The sequence below is a fragment of the Orbicella faveolata genome, unplaced genomic scaffold (genome assembly GCF_042242905.1).
Source record: "Orbicella faveolata isolate gen_17 unplaced genomic scaffold, um_ofav_v1 contig_14, whole genome shotgun sequence".
In the NCBI taxonomy this organism is placed as follows: Eukaryota; Metazoa; Cnidaria; class Anthozoa; order Scleractinia; family Merulinidae; genus Orbicella; species Orbicella faveolata.
Genome location: NW_028301541.1, coordinates 1,875,808 through 1,898,749, shown reverse-complemented (window position 1 = coordinate 1,898,749; position 22,942 = coordinate 1,875,808). Strand labels below are relative to the sequence as shown.

General features: G+C 38.0%; 1 protein-coding gene across 1 annotated transcript; it reads right to left on the bottom strand.

The window, feature by feature from the left end:
* Window positions 1-5,054: 5,054 nt before the first annotated feature.
* LOC110069414 (uncharacterized) lies at window positions 5,055-22,449 on the bottom strand. The gene is made up of 17 exons (XM_089286163.1): window positions 22,367-22,449; window positions 21,389-21,456; window positions 20,413-20,466; window positions 19,297-19,468; window positions 18,341-18,465; window positions 17,059-17,211; window positions 16,535-16,869; window positions 16,028-16,304; window positions 13,542-13,876; window positions 12,782-13,064; window positions 10,577-10,712; window positions 9,383-9,506; window positions 8,300-8,387; window positions 7,480-7,503; window positions 6,814-6,943; window positions 5,741-5,843; window positions 5,055-5,246 (listed from the first exon to the last, which is right to left on the bottom strand). The coding sequence occupies exons 2-17, from the start codon at window positions 21,447-21,449 to the stop codon at window positions 5,055-5,057; spliced, it is 2,592 nt and encodes an 863-aa protein (XP_089142289.1). The 5' UTR covers window positions 21,450-21,456; window positions 22,367-22,449.
* Between the last annotated feature and the right edge of the window lie 493 nt (window positions 22,450-22,942).

Sequence of the window (22,942 nt, the reverse complement as noted above, 5' to 3'; positions counted from 1 at the left end):
CCATAAAACCTAGGCAATATTTTAGAAAAACGGAACACTCATTTGCATCTCACTTAATTTGAATGATTCTTTTTGATATGTTAACAAGTTGTCCGGTATTGTAAAATCGCTCCAAAACCAAATACGCTCATAGTCCAAAACAGAATATTGTTTACGTAGGTGCTAACAAGAAATTTGACTATAAATCGTAAGTCGCATCTTCGGATAATTATGGCCACTTTCTAAGGAATTTCACTTTTCCCTAACTTTTAATTGCGGAATTTAGAAGCAGCAACAATAATTTAAAGAGAAGAAAAGTAATTTACCTTTATAGAGCGACTTGGAAAATAAAATTTCATTCCGCGAAAAACGCATAACCACTTGAGAAACATTTTGGTTCAGTTTGGCGGCAAAAGTCGCGCTTCGCGCGGGAACTCTCTAGCGTTCCTCATTTCTAGAATTATGAGGGAACTTGAAAGAAAATTTTGCGTATAAAAATAATTCCAGCTACTTTTTTAAATTTAGCTCAAGTGTAACAAGTGAATTTCGCCTACCTGTCGATTTGTGAACTGTCAACATGGTTTTTAATCCGGCATGGCGAGGGCGAGTGTACAGCAAATTTGTGTACGGAGGTGTACGACCAATGTTCTCATTTTCTCTGGCAAACTCTGCCTACAAATACAAAATTACAATTAATTACTAAAGAGGAACTAGTTCGTACGTATAATTTTTTGAGGAAAACGTACGTGAAGGGAAAACGAGCTTTTCTTCGCCGCGAATGAAGCAACATTAACTCGCAAACATGTGTTGATTTTTGAAACATTTTGTGGCCTGAAACAATAATACACTCACATGTTTGTCGCAGTTAGCTTCTCGTAACTGCAAGAATGTTGATGAAGCCGGTTACACCGTCAATTAAGTCGGCAAAGAATAGAAATTCCGAGCTTCTTCAGTGAAAAAATTCACTTCCTTCGAGGTGCATGTTTGGCGGGGAAAGAAATTTTGAAAGCAGCGCTTTTTTCGGCCGCACATCACGTGATAAACTACTCTTCGCTGATTGGCTTGTTTCGTTGCACGGGCTTTCGTCGACTACGTCATTGACTGTCAGTGACTTTCAATTTGATGAAAAAAGCCATTTCGCAGTTTGAAAACTGTAACTTTAAGATGTTTTAGAAGATATAACTGCGAATTCTGTGAATATTTCCCGTTTCTTCTCGCCATTCAAGGTTTTAAAGTAGACTTTCAAGGACGAAGAGGACCCGCGAAATTGACTAATCCTGAACACCTAGGTTAAACTTTATTTCTTATTGGCTTCCTGACCCACGTGGGTTAGGTCTGGTTTCTGATTCGCTTTTTTAATTGCACTGGCCTTTAAATGGTTTTGCTATGGGTTTCTTGGGATTCTTATGGGAAAACACTCGAAAATACCGCACAGATAACGGTTAAATGAACCAGCAAGTCAGTGATAAACCTTGGCGCATTTCTATACAGGTTAGCAATTTGTCCTCTGCAAAAGCCACAACGTGAAATGTTCAAAATTCTGCATTTATGTGAGCTATATCGCTAGATTTTCTGTCATGTCTCGCAGGGGAAAAGTACCTGATAGGTGAAAAAAAAAAAAAAAGAAACTCTTCCTCCCACACCTCCCAAACACGCAGAAATAACGTCCCCTTATTTACGGGCTTATTTTATATGTCGTTAAAACATGCTTTAGAGACTTCTGTAGAACTTCCTTGTGTTTAATCACAGTATTTGTAACGTGTTTACGGAGTTAGACAAATCTTCCGTTTAGCGTACGCTTTTAGGACTTGAAAAAGACCCGCCTGGCAGAGGGTTCGGCTCATGGGAAATAAAACCTGAGGTGTTTCTGGACAAGGTGTCCGCTCACGGGGGGTGTACGTAAGGGGTGGCCTGCATGTAACCTTAACCACGCTACTCGTAGACTGCGTAAAGGGATACCAAAAATTTTTGAACGCAAAATTCCTTACGATCATAAGCCCCCCTCTTCACTCTGTAACACAATAAACCTCCATCGAGTCCACGGTGCATTTTTTTCAGACAATTTTTTTTTCTCTCGATTTTGTAGTCGTTATCTCATCGCTTAGGCTCGATTACCAGTCGGCGTTGTTCGGGAAATGGAACTCGCGCTAACTTAGAAAGAAAAGAAGAAATGGCTGTGGACAAACAAGTCTTGCTGCTCTCATAAGGTTCTCCTGTAGCCTGCAGCAGGTGGTTTAGCGGGGCAGAGCTCCGATACTCAAAGCACGATACACGAACACGGAGTGCGCGCTAGTGCTTTGCCCCTGAAACCATCTGCTGTATGATGCGGCCGGCTAAACGTCCGTCACATTATGCGGGCGCGTCTCGGCCGCTCGTGTTCTCGCGTACGCCTTATGTCATCACATGCGTTTTATTTCTGTCCCTTCTCGCTTGACGACCTAATAAAAAGGCAGAACGGGTTGTAAGGTCCACAATGTCCAATTCGCTGGCATACACTTTTAAAGTACTTGGACGGAAAAGTCATACTCTTCCCAAGTGTTTTGTTTATATTCCACGCGAGACTAAAAAGGACCGGGGATTTAAGGGGGTGGAGCCCTGGGGACCAGGGTAAGAGCAAATATTTATTTTTGTGGTAATATTACCTTAACGGCGCGGTGGCTTCGTGACCCCTCAGTCTCTATATTTAACAGGACTGAGGGTTTTCTAAGCTTACAAACACCATTTGAGCGGTAGATTACACAATCTTGAAGTGGTCCGAGACTGAATACTATGTTAAAAGCCATGTTCTAATTTAATACTCCAAGTTTCCCAGCGCTTTTTCTCCAACCTCTCAGCAATTTCTAACCAATTCTTGTCTTAAAACTATGTCCACTTTTTCGAGTCTAATAACGTTTTGTGTTGTACCTTGGTCTTTTTTGCGGGCTGAATATCAAGATGGACTACTGTTGGCAAGGTCCTACAGTAAAAAATATTAGATCCCAAAGGTTGAATTTAGTTTCAAGATGGTGGAATATAAGTAATACCTATCCAAAGTTTGACATCATACTCCTTTTGACCCGTCAAAGAGACGTCATTCTATTAGCTAGAGATGAAGTTTTTTGGCGACTGTGGTCTCCTTTGATATCAGCCAAAAACTACCAAGGCACTACATAACAAGTTATTCGACCCAAAATTTAGACGTCGTGGCAAGTTGGCAGTACGTTTACGAGCCATGACTCACATCTTAAGGATTATATTTCCATCAAATGTTTAAGAGACGGGGTTCTAATACCTAGAGATGAAATATGCGTTCGAAAAGCATTTAAGGTTACATTGTTTGGAAAATAGCGAAAGCATTCCTAAAAAGTTATTAGCGTGTGAAAATCCATAGTTATGCGTGCTTCTAAGTAAGTCTTGATACGTAAACCATATTACATTTGTGTTGTTTAGTTCTGCAAGTGCGCAAATGATATTTTCCGGTTGCGTGCGGGGTTAGAAAGCTAGTGATTGCAGCAGTTGTATAAAATCAAAAAGGGAAACAAATTGGCAGTGTACTTCTAGCGGGGGAATTGGCAGCAGGAGATTCTGTAGTGAATTGGAAGACAGCTTCAGCCCGCCGGGAAATACGCAGTTGTTTCTGTGGGAAACTGGGAAATGGAAACAGTCCTTTCCACCATTTCCGCCCCAGACCTTCGTTTTCTGAACTAGGTAACACACGAAGCCATCAGGCATGCGCAAAAAAGAGTAGCTCTGGGGGACGCTCTGGGGTCGAGAATGTCCTTTCCAATGGAAGGTTTTCAAATGCTGTCAAATGGTGCACACCCATCCCTTCTCATTTTGTTTGCTGGTTTTCTACACAAATGGTAAGCGCTCAAGATATCTAAAGTCGCTTCTTATAGTTTCAAACTCACTGAGCAAGTTTCAAACTCGCTGAGAAATAACGATTTCTCTGTAACCGTCTAGGCGTCCGAGAAACTTAAAACCTGGACTTGAATAAGTCGAAAAAGAAACTTCAATCATAAATCTTTTATTTTTTTCACTCATTTCCTTTCATTGCATATTACGCGCATGCTTTTTGTGCTCCATTCCCATTCCGCTGACTGTTAAGACCCAGACGGCGGGCTGGACGCCTGTGGTCTAGCTGCAAAACAAAATGCAAAATCATTTTATTTAACTGATAATCAATAACTTTGTTATATCTCAGCTGGTATGCACACTGTGATTGATCAGTTTAGCGGGCCGTATTCTACTGTACGGCCCGCTATATTTTAAAGCTGTTTTTGTTGCCAAAACGTCTCGTTATTTATCGCCAAGTCTTCTTAAATTTTATAGCAAGTAAAAGTTTAAAGCTTTCCTTTACTTTAGATTGTGTACTAAAACGTGCTTACGACTTAACAACGATTTCATATTGACTCGTTTTGCTTCCGACGTGCGTCAGAAATTTGAAGCCGTTGCGCGTGAAAATAATTTGTTCCCGAAACCATCAGACACACAGTAGAGATATAATAGCTATGTTACTAACCTCGTCTTCTCGGTCCGTACTATAAGTTACTGATCCTCGTTTTTTCCCCTTCGCGCTTCGCGCTTGGGCCATAACTAACAGTACGGTCAGTAACTTACAGTACGGCCCTCGAACTCGGTAAGTAAGAAGTATGTTTGTCTTGGGTCGAAATTTAATCAACTTAAAGCATTATACAGTTACCTTTCCTTGAAACTATTATTAGTCCGAGACTGCTTTATTTACTCAGTTTATGTTATACAATTTATCTTTAGCCGCCAAATTTCCTCTAGGTAGATGAAAAACGCGAGACCAATACACAGTGGAAATGAAAAGAAAAAAAATAGGACTTGAATTAAGTAGGAATATCAATTCTGTCTTCGAAGTACTGTCATAATTTTTTATCAATATTTTCATGGTAATTTATACCGCTAGCTAGGAAAATTAAAACCCAAATTGGCTGTATTCGAGAAGTGAAGCGTGTTCCCATAACAACTTGAGTCTCGCAAGGTCTCATACCAATGGCTTGATACCCTTTGAGAGGACAATAGAAAACACAACAGAAACAATGCCCCTAGCCCCAAAACAAGAACAGCTGCTAGCAAGGAAAAAATATTACAAGCTTACGAGAGCTACTACACTTCTGACAACAAGAACAAAAAGTAAATACTATTTTGAATAGCTTCAAGTCAGCTGATCTTAACCTACCTCGATAATTATTTAGAGTCCATGCACTAATCTTTTCATTGAACACTGCAGTTGCCGTTTCGTCTCCCTTTGTTATCTTTACCTGATACACAAGCAAAATAAATATTACTCGACGACGCTTGGAATTTATAAAACGGGGTAACGGCAATAATGCAGTGTTAGTTTAGTGCTAGTAGATCATGGAGCAGATCACTTACTTTGGTTTTAAATTACCACGCTAAGTAATTAGCTTAAAATAGCGAAGCGACAATTTCTGGTCCGGAGGATCATTTGCGGTACAATTTGGGGATGATTTGCAGTTCCGGGATCATTTGCGGGCCTGCACAACTCGTTCGCACAGATTTTCCCGCGCTTCGGGTCGGTTACACGCGTCTGCTTCGAGTATTGATTGGTTAATTGGACTATCTACCTCCTTCATGATTGGTCAGAGGGATGTCATCGGTTTTGGTTTTACAACACACAATTGAAAACCGCTCTAAGTGTTAACCTTTGTAGGGAAACATTACTTCAAGTGCCAGTGACTGAACTCTTTACACTACGTCACTAAAAATACTTTTACCGGAAATATCACTGTACCTCTTTAAGAGTCCAATCAACTGTTGTCGATGGTTTTACCAGAATCCACTCCATGGTACCCACGTTAATATCCCTGAAACTGGCGCTGATGACGAGTTGGTTGCTAAAGAGAGTAAACAAGCGATAGGAACCGGTTTTTACAGATTTTCCCTCCGTGTAATAAGTAAGTAAGTAGGTAAGTAAGACTTTATTTTACGAGGGTAACATTTGACAGTAATGGCCCTCAAAAATAAAATTTGAAAAAGAAAGAAATAGCAACAATCGTAACAATGTTAAAAATAATTAAAATAAAATAATTAAGCCTATATACATCGTAAAATATTTATAAAATGTGATTATTTACTTTTACGTGAGTAAAAGTATTTTGTAATCGTGAGAGAGATAAATTGACGAGAGTAATCGTTGGGAATTTTGGAAAGGAGGCCCAGTTCTCGACCCCGGTACTACTCGTTTTAAAATCGCCGACCATGTGACCAAAAGAAACGGAGGCTCTGGAGATGAGAATGACGAAGCCCTAAGGGGAACCGGAATCGCGCTTTGTGGGCGCGGATGCAATTTTTTTACATAGATAAATAAATAAATATCTTAATTGATCACTCTCCCAATGGGGCTTTTCAGGGCCATAGAAACCAAATGTTGAAATAAATAATGCATATAAACATAGCATGGTTAAAATCCCAACTGGAAAAAGGCAGCCACTTGTAGTTTTCAAAGCGTGGCCCAAGAGTTGAACAAGGGTCTACCGAGAAACAACTCTAGCTTAGTGGTCAGAGCGGAACTTGAACCTGCGACCTCCGATTTCAATTCTTTTTTCAACTCCGGCGCCATAACCACTCGGCCACGCTGCCTCCCCCCTTCTTCACCTATAAAAGGTATCAGTTCTCTCTGAGATATCATTCCAGACGTATTGTGTTTCCAGCTGCCAGGATAAACATTGGTCATTTTATGAAACGTGTTAAGCTATACCAAACCACGAGTTTTATCCACAAACGGGTGCGATGATAACCCCCTAGGTCTCCCCCCCCGACCGGGGCCCCGCCAGCTCGGCTGAAGACATGATGAACATTTCATACCCTTCTGTTGCTTTGTTGGTCAAGTGTTTAAATTTAGTTTCTTTGCCATCTTCTCCTTCAATCCTAACAACCATTGAGAGAATATTTTTAGCCTCTGTGTCCGATCCGTAAACTTTGACCGAGTAGGAAACTGTTGAAATAAACAGCATTAGGGTTAGGGTTAGCCCTAACAGGCTTTACATTTATCTCTTCTAGAATAATACGTATATGCATGGACGCGTGTAGATATGGAACTTCGAGCTGCGCTCACTCGTGAGATATATAGAGGATATTACACGGTGGCGAGAAGATATGAATTTTATATTATACACTAACGAATTTAAAACAATTTTTAAAAGAGAAACTTGATATCTTTGAAATCATCGATATCTTCACTAGTGAGGATATGGAAAATACGCCACTCGAGTCCCGGATGTGGTTTCGTACGAATTTTACGAGTGGTGTATTTTCCAGTTAAACACTCGTGTCGATATAATAAAAAGTTAAATACGAGAATACAAATTCCATATCCATAATTCCAAATTCCATAAAAATAACGACGTTTTTGACGATTTTTGGAAGATTTTCGACCAGTTTCCGAAATTTTACAAGTATTCTCCAAATGATTTATATTTTTTGCATTTATTTATATTTTATATTTTTTTGCGTCATTCCCATTCTACTTACCGTATGGATTAAGCCAGGCTCTAGCTGCAAAGTAAAATACGTGATAAGTTTATTAAATTGACTTCATAAAGCTGTTTGTGTTACACTTTAATATCATAATGCCCAGCTGCCGCTATTATTACTCAGTGCGGTCAAGAGAGCATGAATAGGAGAATTATTCTCCCACACTCACGTGAGCCTTCTCTGATGAAGGCTCGATTTTCGCCGCTCTCTCGAGTCTGGTCTACGTTGCTCCGCGAGAAGAGACGGCTGGACGCGTGAGCGGCAACTTTCGGGGGCGGACCGTATAATGAACAAGCAATAAATTAGCAAGCGTACAATTTTGAGAGAATTTTTTATTCCTTAATTGCACTCGCTTTCATATGATTACCGTATACTAATAACAGATTTCGGAAAATTATCGTAGGGCATTGGGAATCGTAAGGCATATATCAAAGATGTGCAAAAAGTATTATTGCGAAATTAAAAGCGTACTGTCAGAAAAGTTCACATATGACGTGAAGAACGGTCTCTTCTATTTTGAGGTAGTATCTTAGTATTACATTTGGGCAAGGACAGAAAAGAGACTTTCTAAAGAGGAAAAAAAATACGGCAGCTTAGTCTTTTTCGTTCTTATTTTTTTTTTTTTTTTTCACGGTGTTCTTTCATTTTTTTCTTTAGTTATTTTTTTTTCTGGTTTTGTAGGCCGTTTACTGGTCTATGGGTGCGTTGGAAAGTTTTAGCTTGAATAAGGTCCAGTTCTAAGAGTACGCATGGGCATTAGATTTCTAAATTAAATATTATTTCCCAGTTGTTGTAAAGTTTTGCCATTAGGACTTACTGGAATACCAGCGGATGCTTGACGGCCATACTGGAATGGTTTCCTTGAACACTGCAGTTCGCGTTTCGTCTCCCTTTGTAATCTTCACCTGATACAAAAGGAAACCAAATATTCTATAAGTGACACGTTCTTGGCATTTGAGTAGGGTAAAGGTTAAGTCTGCATACGAGCCAGATGGCCCAGATGGCCAGAGCTTATCCCGGTTTCTGTAGCATGAAGCGACTAGGAATATTTCTACTTCCCTCCGGATGGGATGCTAGTCCATCGCTGGTTTACCCCCAGCATTAAACTCGCCAGTACACATTTGTACACCTAGGTGGAGAGAGGCACCTTGAGAGTAAAGCGTCTTACCGAAGAACACAACACAATGTCCCCGAACTAAGTCTCGAAGCCGATCCGGAGTCGAGCGCATTACTCATAAGACCACCGCGCCTCCACAAGTAGCACAACATTAATGGCTAGTTTAGAGCTAGATGTTTGTATTACTTTTACTGCAGATACCAGGCCTAAATATGCGCATATTTTCCGTTTTTGTCGATACAAACCAGTCTTTCACCCACGGTGGCAAACTTAAGTAAGCAAACGAGTAATTAAGTAACTAGGCAGGTAGATAGATAGAGGTAGATAGCTAAGTGAGGAAGTATTGTATTGTAGGTAATTTATATTTTGTTTGTTCAAACCTGAATTTTTTTCAGGCTTTAATTCACAATTAGCTTAAGTTGTGTGCATAACTGCGATGATCAGCCATATCTTCATAATTTTCTCCGCAGTTCAAATATACTGATGATATTTCATATATTCACTTGTATTCTTCATCATCTAAGGGTATATTACGAACTCACAATAATTATGATCAGCTCCCAGTTGGCTTGATAGCTCAGTTACTAGAGCACTGCACCGGTGTCGCAGAGGTCATGGGTTCAAATCCAGTTCAAGCCTGAATTTTTTTTAGGCTTTAAATAATTTCACAGTTGCTTAAGTTTTGTATATAACTGCGATGATCAATCATGTCTTCATATATATTTCTTCGCAGTTCTAATATATGATCCTTCATGTATTCACTTGTAAATTACATCGCTGTACCTCGTTAAGGGTCCAGGTACCACTTCCGAAAAAGGTGTCTTGGACTCTTCTTGGTTTTATCTCAATCCTCTTCACAGTGCCCACATCAAGATCATAGAACTCTGATACAATCACGTTTAGGCTACTAAAATAATAAAACGATTGACGAAGTCATCGATATTCTAAAATTTACAGTTCAAATTTTTTCTGTCTGCTGGAAGTTCAGAGAACTTCCATATCTAAGCAGTCTCCATTGAAGGCATTCCGGGTTGAACGGGTCCAATATAGAGTAGGGTATTCATTTTAAGGTCAGGTCTGAAATTCATGTTTTGGTCTGAATTAGGGTAAACGTTTCAACAAACGCACCGCACATCCCCGCCTGAGGCTCTCGGAATGCCCTCACGGTTTTGCTTTCTACTGCTTGGAACCATTAGTTCTCTCCTGAGAGGGAAGTTGTTGCCAGAAATCCACCCTACCAAAACGGCTGCATCAGATATCAGAGTCACCAGTATCTCAACGGAACCTGACATTCAAGGAGAACAGATCTAGACGCACTTATAAAAAATCTTAGAAACGATGTAACAGCTGTTCAATCGCTTTACTTTGACATAAAAACTGTTATACCGAACTACTGGGATTTAACAATTTTGACATCGTTTCTAAGACTTCTTTTTGACTGGGTCTCAGAAGGAAACGGAATCGCGTTTTGTGGACACGGGTCGATTTCATTTTCGTCCTTACTACGATTATCAGTTGAGAAACACGCGACGAAAGTTTGGTGACCAGGTTTTAACGTTCAACTTGCGTTAGTGTCCTGGGCAACTGGTTCCGTTTCCATTGGCAACTTGTCGACCTTTGACGTCACTGGCAGCAAAGCACATCGTCAACATTGAAAACGTGGAAAATTGTCAATGGCAACACCGTAATTCTAAGTCCAAAACTTCGTCACCAAAGCTCCATCGCGCCTTACTCAACTGATAATCGTAGTAAGAAATACCAATTCTTTCTGCGAAGTCGTTGCAAACACATTTTGTTCCAAACATTACACCCTAAAAGGTGCTAGAATAACTATATCTCTAATCTCTATCGATAAAAGGGTAAACGACACAAAGCTACCAAAGATGACTACGAAAAGGTGTGCAATGCACTCCCGTCACTGGTACATGTCCCCCCGGACCCTGAAAACAGAGAAACACAAAGGATAATATATCATACTTTTCCCTGACTAGTGTTGTCTCGTGCAAGACATGATCCGCAGTTTTTTGTTTCCCTTCTCCTTTAATCCTTACAGTCAGTTCGTAGTCACTCCTTGCATTGGAGTCCGGAGTGTAAACCTTCACTGTGTACTTAACTGTTGAAAAAAAAAGCAAAGCTGTTATGAAATTTTTTAGTTGGCGTATTGAAACTAGCTTAAGTCCACATACATCTCTTTTATGTTGGCATTATTAAACTGGAAGCTACTCGCCAGGCCCTGTTTTTAATTATGCTGAATTTTTGTATTAAATATTTATCAATTATTCACGAGTACGCATTGCATTGGATAGCCAACGAGGAACTTCAAATCATCTCATATCCAAAAAGCGCGAGTGAAATAATTTGTTTTACTAAAAACGCCTCCAAAATATAAAAACCTAAGATACTATATAAAAAAAGAACGCTGTTAAATGTAGAGCATGGTATAATGGCTCACATACCATGATGGCTAAGCCATTGAAAACTTTAAATTGCATTATCCAATGATCAGTTTCTAATTTGTTTATTAAAAACTGGATCATTGGATAATGCATTTCAAGGGTTTTCAATGGCTCAGCCATCATGGTATATATACCTCTTACTAAGCGAGTTCCAGGTCCGTATTGTAAGTTACGGACCGAATTTTTTCCCCATTGATATATGGCCCAAGCGCGAAGCGCGCGGGCCACAAATGGAAGGGGAAAAAAACGAGGATCCGTTCCTTACAGTACGGACCAACAAGACGAAGTTAGTAAGATATTTATTATATCTCTACTGTGTGTCTGACGTGTTCGGGAATGGTATCTATTCACGCAAAACGGCTTCAAATTTCTGACGCACCTCGAAAGAAAAACAAGCCAATTTGAAATCGTTGTTAAGTGACTCTTAAGTCGTCAGCAGGTTTTAATACCAAATTTCAGAAGTTAAAGAACGTTTTAAACTTTTACTTGCTATAAAAGTTAAGAACAGTTGGCGATAAATCACGAAACATTCTGGCAACAAAAGCAACTTTAAATTTTAGCGAGCCGTACAGTAGAATACGGCCCGCTAAATTGACCAATCACAGCGCTTACTTACTGAAAGATATAATAAGAGCCATTATACCATGCTTTACAAATATGGTAAGCGTACGCACAACTTTTAGAGGCGTTCCTATTTTTATAGGTTTCTATATTTTGGTGGCGTTTTTAGTAAAACAAATTTTTTCACTCACACTTTTTGGATATACAACAACAACAACAACAATTTATATCTACTACTGTAAACAACTAAAAGAATTTACGAGATTATAATTATAAATAAATAAATAAACAGTACAGTACATACAGTAGTGGGACACCCAAAATATGAGATGATTATGTATGCACTGTAGGCATAAAGGTGTGTTTATTGCATGGCTTAATTTTTTTCCAAATTGGGTATAGTTTTATTGCGAACGAAAACGGTAGGTGACCTGCTAAGGTAAAGAGGAAGACCACAAGGGTGTATTTACCTTAACATCTGTTAACTCATTTCGGGTTTCAAGAAAATGAATGAAGCTGCAACGTCTTAAGTGACGCGAATTACCTTTTAAGACACTGTCAGGGACTGAATAACATTTTGCCCTGAATTTTGGTCAAGATTTGGAAAACTGGGCGGCACATCCCCATCTACCAATAATTCCAAGGAGTATTCCTATTTTGCCACCACAGACTCCCCCCAACCCTCCCGACCCACCAAGAAGAGAGATAACTCATGAAGGCCATTGCAGTGTACTTGCCAATAAGGATGCATTCCTTTGGGATAATTCTGGTCAGGATCAATGATCCAAGATCACTTGTATCAGGATGCATTTAAAGACTATAAATCCTTTATCAGAGTGGAATCATCGGGTCCTTTGATCCACCAAGATCCGAGTGATCTTGGAGAATTGTTCCCTGATCGAGAAAATCCCAAAAGAATGCACCCTTGTATAAATGGTATAGAGAGATAAAGTTCTTATTCTCTTTTTTCCAACTGCCCATAATTCACTCTGTTTGCTCCCTAATTTTCCATAAATTATTATTTTTAAATACTCTTGGGAGGTCTGCGTATTCTCAGGAACATTTTGCAACAGTAGTTGATCCAAAATTTTGGGGGCAAACAGGGCAAACAGAGTGAATTATGGGGGATTGTAAAAATAAAGAATGAATTAAATAACATTCTTACTAAGGCAGCCAACCAATCGTTTCACGCGAAATGCCAGGAGATCCGCTATGTTGTTGTAACTGGTGACCCTCACCGCATTTGTATCTATGACGTTATCTGGCTCAGAGACGATGCCTTTCAGCTGTTGTATTCGTGATGCTTTCTCAGCGTTGTGAATAAGGACACCAATCATATTGATGCTGTTGTCTTCTTTCAACGACCTTGCTGTTTGCTCGAGTGTGGAGGTGTCCATAATGTCACCATTCTCATTCTGTGCGTTCCCGTCTGAGAATATGACTAGAATCTTGAACATTGCGGACGATTTATTAACACTGACATTTTGAACAAAAGTCTTTGGAATTTAAGACCTGCTGTCTTGCAGTGAGTTTCTGGTTTTGTATTTATATAACTGAGGCCAGGGACCCGTTTCTCCAAAGGCCCGGAAACTTTTCGGGCCCGCAAAGCCATTTTTAGTTTATCGGTATTTAAAGACAGAGAGTTGTATACGCCTGAAACTTCTTGCGTGACGAGAACCTCTGTTCATATTAAGAATTTGTGCATAAAACAGCTCTGTAGTCATAAGGTTCGAGATTTTGCTACGACTTTTCGGGTGGAAAAACTTTTTGGGACCTTCGAGAAACGGGCCCTTGGTTTTTATTTTCCCCAAATTTTCTATCTTCTTGATATCAATTCTGATAAAAGTCAGAGATAACGCAGATAACCTGAATTTGTTGATCACACAGTCAGACCAAAACAGAAAATAGCCAAAAGTAAAACTCACCTTTGCCGTATCGTCTTTTCTGTCGTCAGGACGCTTTTCAAACTGTTTCAAAACCATTTTACTCAAGGCAAGGTTTAACAGGTTAAGGCCGCTTCCTCCGTGTTGGTATTCGTTGTCCATGTAATTTACTGTTGCATCTGCGTTTCCAAAACAACTCATTCGCCGCGACATAGCGTACTTTGCTACAGCAAACTTGAAGTCAGATGACACACTGCGTAGTTTAGGCATTATTTTTTTCAATACGGTTTTAATGTTTCCAACTGTCTTTGAGGAAATACCTTGACTGTCTTGAATCAGAAAAATCACATCCGTCTTGTCCATGCAAAAGTAAACTCCTGTAATTAGACAACGTTGTTTTATTTTTCGCTGCAGATCTTGTGGACAATCACAAGGTATTCTTTAATCTACTGTTGATCAACTATGTGTAATTAGTATAAATCTACCAGCATTCTATCACGAATGCCGTTCTCTGATTGGCTACGCTACCCACTATCAATTCTGTGATAGATAGCCAGTAGCGTAGCAGTGTGCCCTTGTTAAAAAAGTCACGACCGCTTCTTGGCGTTTTCGAAGTGTCTGTGAAGAGGATTTACATAAAGTTTTGAACGACTAGTAGACTTATATTTAAACAATTAGATTATTCGCTCTCGATTTCTATGCGTGATAGAAATCTCGAGCTCACAATCTAATTGCTTAATAAATTGAGGCCTGTAACTTAGGTTTAGGGTTTTATTTCAATGGAAACTGGATACGATATGACGCATAGCCATCTTATCGCAAGGCGCCTCTTTCAGCTATAAGAATTTAAGCCTTGTATTTGTTCTTGTTCTTGTTCTTGTTTTGTTTATGCCATTTATAAATATATTTACAACATATCGCTACAAAATATCGGTAGGCTTCAGTGTATATGGAAACTAACCGATGAGTGGCCTAACTTTTTGTTAGCCTACGAAACAGACCTGTATTAAACTCCATATGCACTCAAGATCTGAGTAGTCTCTCAACATAATTTGTTATTTACAACATATCAATGTACAAAGCAAGGACGCCCAGAGAAGCGAATAAGGGTTATGTAAAGGACTACCTTAAGGTTACTTCAAACCTTCGCGGGGCTATTTTAGTCGATTTTTTTTTTTGGTCCAGAAAATTAATGTCCGCGAAGCACAAGTTTGCATACTGTGAACGCTAGGGGTTCTGTTTTTTCATTGGCTCGCGGCTTTCAAGTTGACACATTCCTCTGTGAAGGCGTGATATGTTTATAAATCTTTAGAAGGCGAAAACTCGCACTCGTTTTTTGAGAGAATCCCTTCTCTTTAAATGAATTAATAGGGTATGCAGATTTGACGGTTTTCCATGAAATTTGGTCAGAAAATTCACTGATAGATATGGAACAAAAGCGTGCCGGCAAATTCCTTTATTTTAAATACTTTCCCCGTAGCGGCCTTTAACGTAACAGGTTACGCGAATTTTTCGATCGCCGAATTTGACAGATCTATAAAAAGATAACCAATAGAAATAAAAGAAAATGCTGACACATTTTTGGAGATTGAAGCTTTGTGATTAACACTGCACAGTTATTTTGCATGAACGATCGCATTTGATACCCGATTAATTCGCCGGAACGTCAGTCGGTCATTTTGGAGTTGACGGCCTCTGCCGCCTTTGGAAAGCAAAATCCAAAACAAACCATAATTTTATCGAATTTTACATTTTATAACCCTTCTGTTGATATATAGTTTGTGGGGGTTTCCTTGAAAACAGCGCGCGTACAAATTTTTTTCTGGAGGACTCCCGCGAAGGTTTGAAGTAACCTTAAAAATACCTAAGACTAAAAAAAAAAGAATAAGCACGCTAAGAGAAGTAAAATATACTTATACCAAGCAAGATAACTTAAGTTTATAGTCGAACACAGCAACACAGCAACTTGAGGCATTTTTAATTTCAGTGTTGAGAGAAGTAGCTAATTTAGGGCCTTGAAGAGTCTGAAGACGGAGTGAGAATTTCTTTTCATTTGCTCCACGGTAGGGCAAACGGAAAAATTCTTACTTATCATATTATATTTATGTACGTTTATTGAAACTTTCAGGAAGGCGATTTTTGCGAAGGTACATAACTTTACCCATTTAAAATTTGATGATGTTTTCAAATTATAGGATTGGTGTGTGCATTAAAAGTATAAGGGTGTATTCTACCCGTTTCATTGGTTTTGCAGACAAAAGCTACAACTGTAAAGTATTATTTGCCGCGACTTTTTTAACAATGGAAACTGCAAGGATCTGAATAACGACAAATTTCGCCCTCAAATCGAAAATCCCTTTGTAAAATTCCGAGGAGTGTTCCTGAATTGCTACTTCTCTCCCCCCCCCCCCCCCAACCCCCCTGTACTGGGAGAAACGTACCCAAGAAGGCCATTTTAATTTATTTGCCAGTCCTATACAAAGAGATAAAAAGAGAAAGTTCCAACTGAAAAAAGAGTAGCTTCTTACCATAAGAACAAGCGAATTCCTTTATTTGGGTTGCTAGGAGATCTGCGACCTTGTCAAAATAAGCAGAAAAATCGGCTTCTATAGCGTCATCTGGTTCAGTGACGATGCCTTTTAACTCTTGTATTCGTGGTGTTTTCTCAGTGTTGGGAATAAGGACACCAGCTATTTTGATGTTGTTATCGACTCTCAAAACTTTGGCTGTTTTGTCAAGCATGAAGGTGTCCATGATGTCTCCATTCTCATCCACCGTGTTCCCGTCTGAGAATATGACTAGAATCTTCAAAATTAAAAAACAAGTTTGTAAATAAGAAGAATGAAAAACAGGATTGACAATTTGAATAATAGACTTTGGAATTTGTTGCTTGTTATCTTGCAGTATGTTTCCTTCTCTCATCCTTTGTCGTCCCTATACCAATTTTGGTGAAAGTGAGAGATAATGCAGATAACTTGAATTTGTTGGTCACACAGTTTAGACCAAGTGGGAAAAATGCCAAAAACAAATCTCACCTTTGCCGTGTCCGTTTTTCTGTCGCCACGACGCTTGTCAAACTGTTTCAATACCATTTTGCTTAGGGCAAGTTTTAACCGGTTACGACCGCTTCCTCCATGCTGGTATTCGTTGTTCATGTAACCGATTGTTTCCTCTGCGCTTCCGAAACAACTCATTCGCCATGAAGTAGCGTACTTTGCCAGAGCAAATTTGAAGTCAGTTGACTCACTGCTTAGTTGATTCAGCATTCTTTTCACCACGGTTTTGATGTGTTTAACTGTCGCCGAGGAAATACCTTGACCGTCTTGGATCAGAATAATCACGTCCGCCTTGGTGTTGCAAACAGGACTCTCTGTAATTAGACATTATTAGCAGATCAAGTGAACAGGTTTAAACATGGCATAAATGTTGACTGAACTTTCCCGCACTCATTCGGTCTCTATTGCATACCAAAAGTCTACTAAGAAACAGAGAAAAAATATATTCATAATTTCGAATGAATTACGATGCAAATCACTTAGTCCTGGAACTAAAATGTTACCTGTGATATTGCATTGCTGATGTGAGATGTTGTCAGTATCAATCTCACTTTTATAGTGTCCCATACATCGAACCATCTCCATGTCGCAAAGACATACAGCATGCCTGCACTTCTTCTCTTTCATAAGTCTTGCAGAATATTCACTCACTGGAGCTGTGTTGACAATTGCAAGGTACATCTCACTAAACAGGTAAACCAGTTAAGCAGGGTTGTTCCAGATTAAGCTAACCCGGGGTTAGCGAGAATTTTGATTTAAGTTTTCTAACTTTTCGATAAGGTATTCTGTTTATGTTGTTTGTCATGCAGTTTTAAGTTTGGGAATCTCAAAATACACAAACCATGAAAAGTGAAAAACAATTTTATTTCAGAAAAGTTACTACTGCGGTTAAATTTTAATCCTAGGTTAGCGTAAACCGGCTTTCGAACAACCCTCCCTGTCGAGTTTAGTTATTACTGATGGATCATGCATTGTTTCACAAAACTCGCTTGACTATTATCTATTAACGGGCAAATGGTTAAATAAGGGATAAGGGGCCCCTTTCTCTAAAGTCCCGATAGTCACCGGTCCCGAAAAGCTGTTTTTTGTTTCCCGTGTTTTCATTGGAGATCTAGATATTAATAGAATTAAAATTCAAACAATAGAAAAATCACTGAAAAAACGAAATAAAAATAAAATAAAATGGACTGGTTTTTGAGCTAAAACTTGCCCTACAATTCCGGAACTAAAAACAATATGAAGCATAGACCACTCCTCTTTAGGGTACTTCTGGAATATTGTTTTGAAAAGTTTATTTCATTCGCCCTCGTTTATAAGCCATATATACACACGATAGCTCCGAGATAAATTTCTCTCAACTCAAGCAGTGAAGTGCGAGCCGTACGTAATCATGCCCCGTTTAACAACAATTTCATTTAGGTGTTCTTCTTTATTACTTTTAACGAATACTTTTTCTCAGAATGAAAAATCCATTTTATCCTGAACAAACCTTTCGAACACAGCAATAATTCATCAAGTTTAGAGACAGAAAATCACGGTCGGGACGGTTGGTTTGAATGTCTGATCTTAATTAGCATAGATTTTACGATTTTATTTCTCCGTTTTCTCCTTAGTTCTAGTTTCCATTAAGAAGGTATATCAAACACTCAAGACAGTGTTTGACAACATTTTCAAACACCTCGAAGCTCTAAAAACGTACTCCGCTACGCGTCGTATTTTCAACTAACTTCTCGGTGTTTGGAAATGTGGTCAAACAATGTCTTGAGTGTTTGATATGTTACTCACAACACTTGTTGGTATCTTTGTCGTAGAGGAATTTTTTCGCCTTATACCTAAGTCCTCCGACAACATCACACTTGTCCGGATCTTTATCAAGGTCTTTCTCACAAAAATCGTGAACTTTACAGCAGCTGATGACAATAACCAAATAAATTATGAGCGAGAAAAAGGAACAAGAGGGGAACAGAAGCTATGGGGGAGGCAAGCTAAAATGAAGGGAATGGAACAGAAGAAAAAAGCATCTTAATCATAAATGGAAATATATGATACAGAAATGATTAATTTAAAAACAAACAGTGAAGTTACACAGACGCCGGTAAGTATTTTGCGCGCGCTTAAAGAAAAACTTCAGGGTTTTCATATAATTTGTAACATGCTTGCATACGCTTTTAGTAGTCAGCACCAGTAAAAGCAAAAACAGCAGGGAATTTTATTGCACTTCCTTCTGCGAAAATGCCTTAAGTCTGGCAGAGTAGTTCTAATAATCTAGTTTCCTTGACGCAAGTTTTTAAAGAAAGACACAATATACCAATTTGCAAAAAACAAAGAAATTAATTGTACAACCCCTACTTTATTTCGTGTTTCAAATTTTAATCAAACCAGATTGTTATGTTCATGTATATTTTAAAAATTTTTGGAAGATCTGATCGAAAGAGTTTCAGACCGATCTAACCTGTTATACCCTGCAAAATATCAAGCTCTGAAGGAGATATAACTTACTCCGATTAAGACTTCATTATAAGTCCAATTTTCGAATATATTATAGGATTTTAGCACTTTTAAAAATTTTAAGATGCTTTGGTAGTTTTAATTCTCAATGTTAAGTTGTAAGAATTGATCTAATTGTAATACGCTTTTGACTATTTTTATAGAAAAAGCTTAATATAAGTCATAAATGTCATTGTTATTGTTATTGTTATTGTTATTGTTATTGTTATGGTTTGGAGGAAGTCCATACTTACTAATCAAAGTTGTCCACGTATTTTCCGTGTCCACGTCGACCACACCAACAGCCGTAAGTGAATAGATTGCAAACGTTAGTTCTCCCTGTCGCTCTTTTTACCAATTTTTCCACTAAAAGATACCTTGGTTTTTCGGGTATACCAGGACATGCTCTTCTCTCTCCTCTTCCTTCTGAAAAATAAAATTTAATAAATCTGTTCCAATATTTTGGGTATACCATCACAAAGTCGATTCCTTCGTTTTTTGAAGAAAGCTGATTCAAGAGTTTTCGCCAGAAGATTTCGGATTTGAAATCTGTAATATATGAATTTCACAAGAATCGGATAGTAAGTGAGTAACTTTATTTGCCTGTCAAATGCATCAAGCGCGATAGGCGTTACTTGGGGACAAGCTGTAGAAATAATTAAAAATTACTAAAAACTTACACTGACTACTAGATAGTTAACAAAAATGCTAATAGAATACTTCAACATACTAAAAATTACTAAAAATTGCTAAAAACTTACACCAGCTAAGATATGGTTACTAAAAATACTAATAAAATACTTCAATATACACTAATGTAAAGATTTTTAAAAATACTAAACAAATGAATGCTAACAATATTATAAAATTGGTGATAATATAAAACTGTGTATATAAAAGTGTGTGTAACTAACTGTTACATACAACACATGTTTGACAGCCGTTGGACTCTAATAATGTTAGGTCGTTTCTTGTTTCTCTAAACAGAAAAGGTCTAAAAGTTCTTCTGTCAGACACTAACTAAATCACGTTTCTCTTTCATCTAACATAGCATTTTATGAAAGAAAAGTGATCAGAAAAACATAGTTTTCGGTTTCTGAAATGAAAAGAAATCAAGATTTTACTCTGTTTTTCCTGACATTAGCTGATATGTTTCAAACGGAAAAGACACCATAAATGAAAATCTCTTACACATAATGGTAAATTACTACCCAAAAGAAGAACGTATCTTGAGTGAGAATATCTACAAAACATTTCAGTTCAGTCACAGTGGAAAACTAAAATCCGAATCGTACTCCAAGCACAAAAATGGCACATTAAAACAAAATATCAGCTGGCCAGCCTGGCGTGCAGAAACCATGAAAACTTACCCTCTGTCAGACTTGTTTCTTTTAGTCGATTATGTTTGATAGATGATGCTCGACCTTGAAAAAGAAACCTTTTCGTATTAAAAATTTTGTAACGTATTTATCCCTAAATGCGAGGTGAAACAGGAATATTCAATATTTTTAAAAGCGTTAAAGGACTAAAAAATAAATAAAACGATCGTAAAAACAGCACTGTAACAGCAATCTTTAAGAAGGAAACCAACTTTTTTCATTTTACAAAACATGTTTCGACATTCCTATGTCATCTTCAGTTGTAAATGTTCGACGGTTGTACATTTGAATTTTCATCTTTTGTAAAATGAAAAACGTTGTTTACTTTTTAAATTAGTTGATCTAGTAACAAAAGCAATCGACTAAGTACTACCCATGTGGAGGAATGTCACGAGTAATAGTTTGAAGGAGCAAGTGGCAGCACAAAGGTGGCTCAGCGGTAATGCATTCTTAACAATTTCCCACACCATTTTAGGCTCTGTACCGCTTATTACAAGCGCACAAAGCTCTTATAAGTCACATTTTTTACCATCTGAAACATATTACTCCAGAAAAAAAATTTTAATTGGAAGATGTCTCAATGGAAAACACAAATTCCAAATTAATTAAATAAAAAATAGTTTGGATTTTGTGTGGTAATCTTAGTTTTTCTCCTTTCATAGAACTTGAGATTTTACGAACATATTTCGCAAGTTAGATCGGCCCGAATTTCTTCCAATCAAATCTTCGAAATATTTTTTAATATACATGTGCATCAAATTAAAAAAAAAAAGAAATAAGATCCTTTATTTTAAGACGATGAGATTAAAGCATTGCATGCTTTAGGGGTCATGTGTAACTAACTAATACTAAATTAACCTGCAAGTTAAAGTGGATAAAATATGCTTAATCAGACTTGAAAGTGAAACCAATAAAATAATTTTATAAGTTAAAATTATTCAAAATAATTTAAAATAATTTACCATACCATAACGTAAACTCATTAGAAGGATTGCCCATCCCACCAAAAGGGCGGAGACAATCTTCATCTCTGTGCTGTGTAAAGAAACATGATACATGCCTAGTGACCTCACGGTACAGTGTCAAATGATATATTCTCTGTTTGATACAAATTTCTGTAAGTAATACAGCTTATGCTGTAGTGTAATATCGCTTTACTGACGCGAGGTCTAACATAACAATGCTAAGATATGTTTTTCACAGCGTAATGATATCTCGATAACAAAGAGTTAAACGTTAAACTGATGATTTAGGAAGATGGCTGGCAACAGTTTTTATCACTTTTCCAACAGCGTTTTCGAGTCCGTGCACAAAGTTTTTCACTATACGATATGGACCGGCCTCAAGCCGGTAAATAACTTATTTATTTCCCCCTCCCTCTTATCGCTCCATCACAAAATTATGGGACCTTCGAAGCAATCGCCACAGGGTATTTTTTTATAACTTCATGACTGAGGCGCAGTTAGAGCCCATTGGTGAAATGATATCTAAGTGTGCTACTCACACTAAATTCATGTACTTTAGATTAGCGGTGACTTGTTAGCTTCTAGAAAAACTTATACGAAGTTTCGTGGCCGCGCTGTGATTTTAAGCTTCCGATGTTGAAGCTGATGTACTCTGTTCTGTCCACCACAGGACATCGCGTGTCTGTCTTGACCTTTAAGGTACTTTTCATAAATTGCCACCGCAACACAAAGAAATAATCTGCAAGTGTTTCTTATATAACTAGAGCGAGTTAAGCTGTCAAACTGGGAAGCCTTTTATTCTTACAACTTCTAAACTGTTATAGTCAGAAATTGAATCATCTACTCGAGTTTGTGGGTCAGTGGATGAGATATTGATATTTCTAAAGGATAATTATCACTTTGATTTGATTTGAAGAAAGGTGTAAAAATATACTGAAAAAGAAATATAACTTTATGAAAGAATCCAAATTGGGACATACCTTTGGCTAAAAACAGGAAATATCAATTTGTATCGTAAGGTCCTCCGTTGGCGATGTGTTCCTGCGAATCTTCTAAGCTCGTAAAAAATAAAGCCAGTTCACAGAAAATAACCATATTATCAGGTCATTGACAAAAAACACCTCACACCCTTAATTTTTAATGATGTGAAATGTAAATAAACAGTAAGCGTCAAACTTGAACCTGCAAAACGAAGCAGGAAAAATATTTTGAAGGATCCCAATTCTTGTTTTTTGTTGAATGTTTTTTTGATGAAATAAGCTCTGAACGACGAGAATTTCAGCTCGTTTTATTTCCCGAAAGCTCTTTTAGACAAAAATTACTTTCTAAATGTCAATTTCTCTGAAATGTGTAGATCGACAATTATGAATATAATCACCTTTCCGAAATACTATTGAACTTCCCGTAACCAACTACCCAAAATGTCAAGCCTAGGTAGTCGCTCAAGGGAGGTGGTCGCTTACGAGAGATTAGACAATATTGGGTCACAACTTTTCCTCCTTAGCATACGGTAACTGATGTTTTAAATGTTTTCTTCGTGTGAAAAGTCAATTTCG

Excerpts from the sequence above, each read along its gene's own strand:
- LOC110069414 (XM_089286163.1), bottom strand. The coding sequence starts at position 21,449 with ATGAAGATTGTCTCCGCCCTTTTGGTGGGATGGGCAATCCTTCTAATG. Across the intron at positions 17,212-18,340 it reads CAAAGATACCAACAAGTGTT|CTCCAGTGAGTGAATATTCT; the intron begins GTGAGTAACATA and ends TTGTCAACACAG. Across the intron at positions 7,504-8,299 it reads AAGCATCCGCTGGTATTCCA|CTAGAGCCTGGCTTAATCCA; the intron begins GTAAGTCCTAAT and ends TTTACTTTGCAG.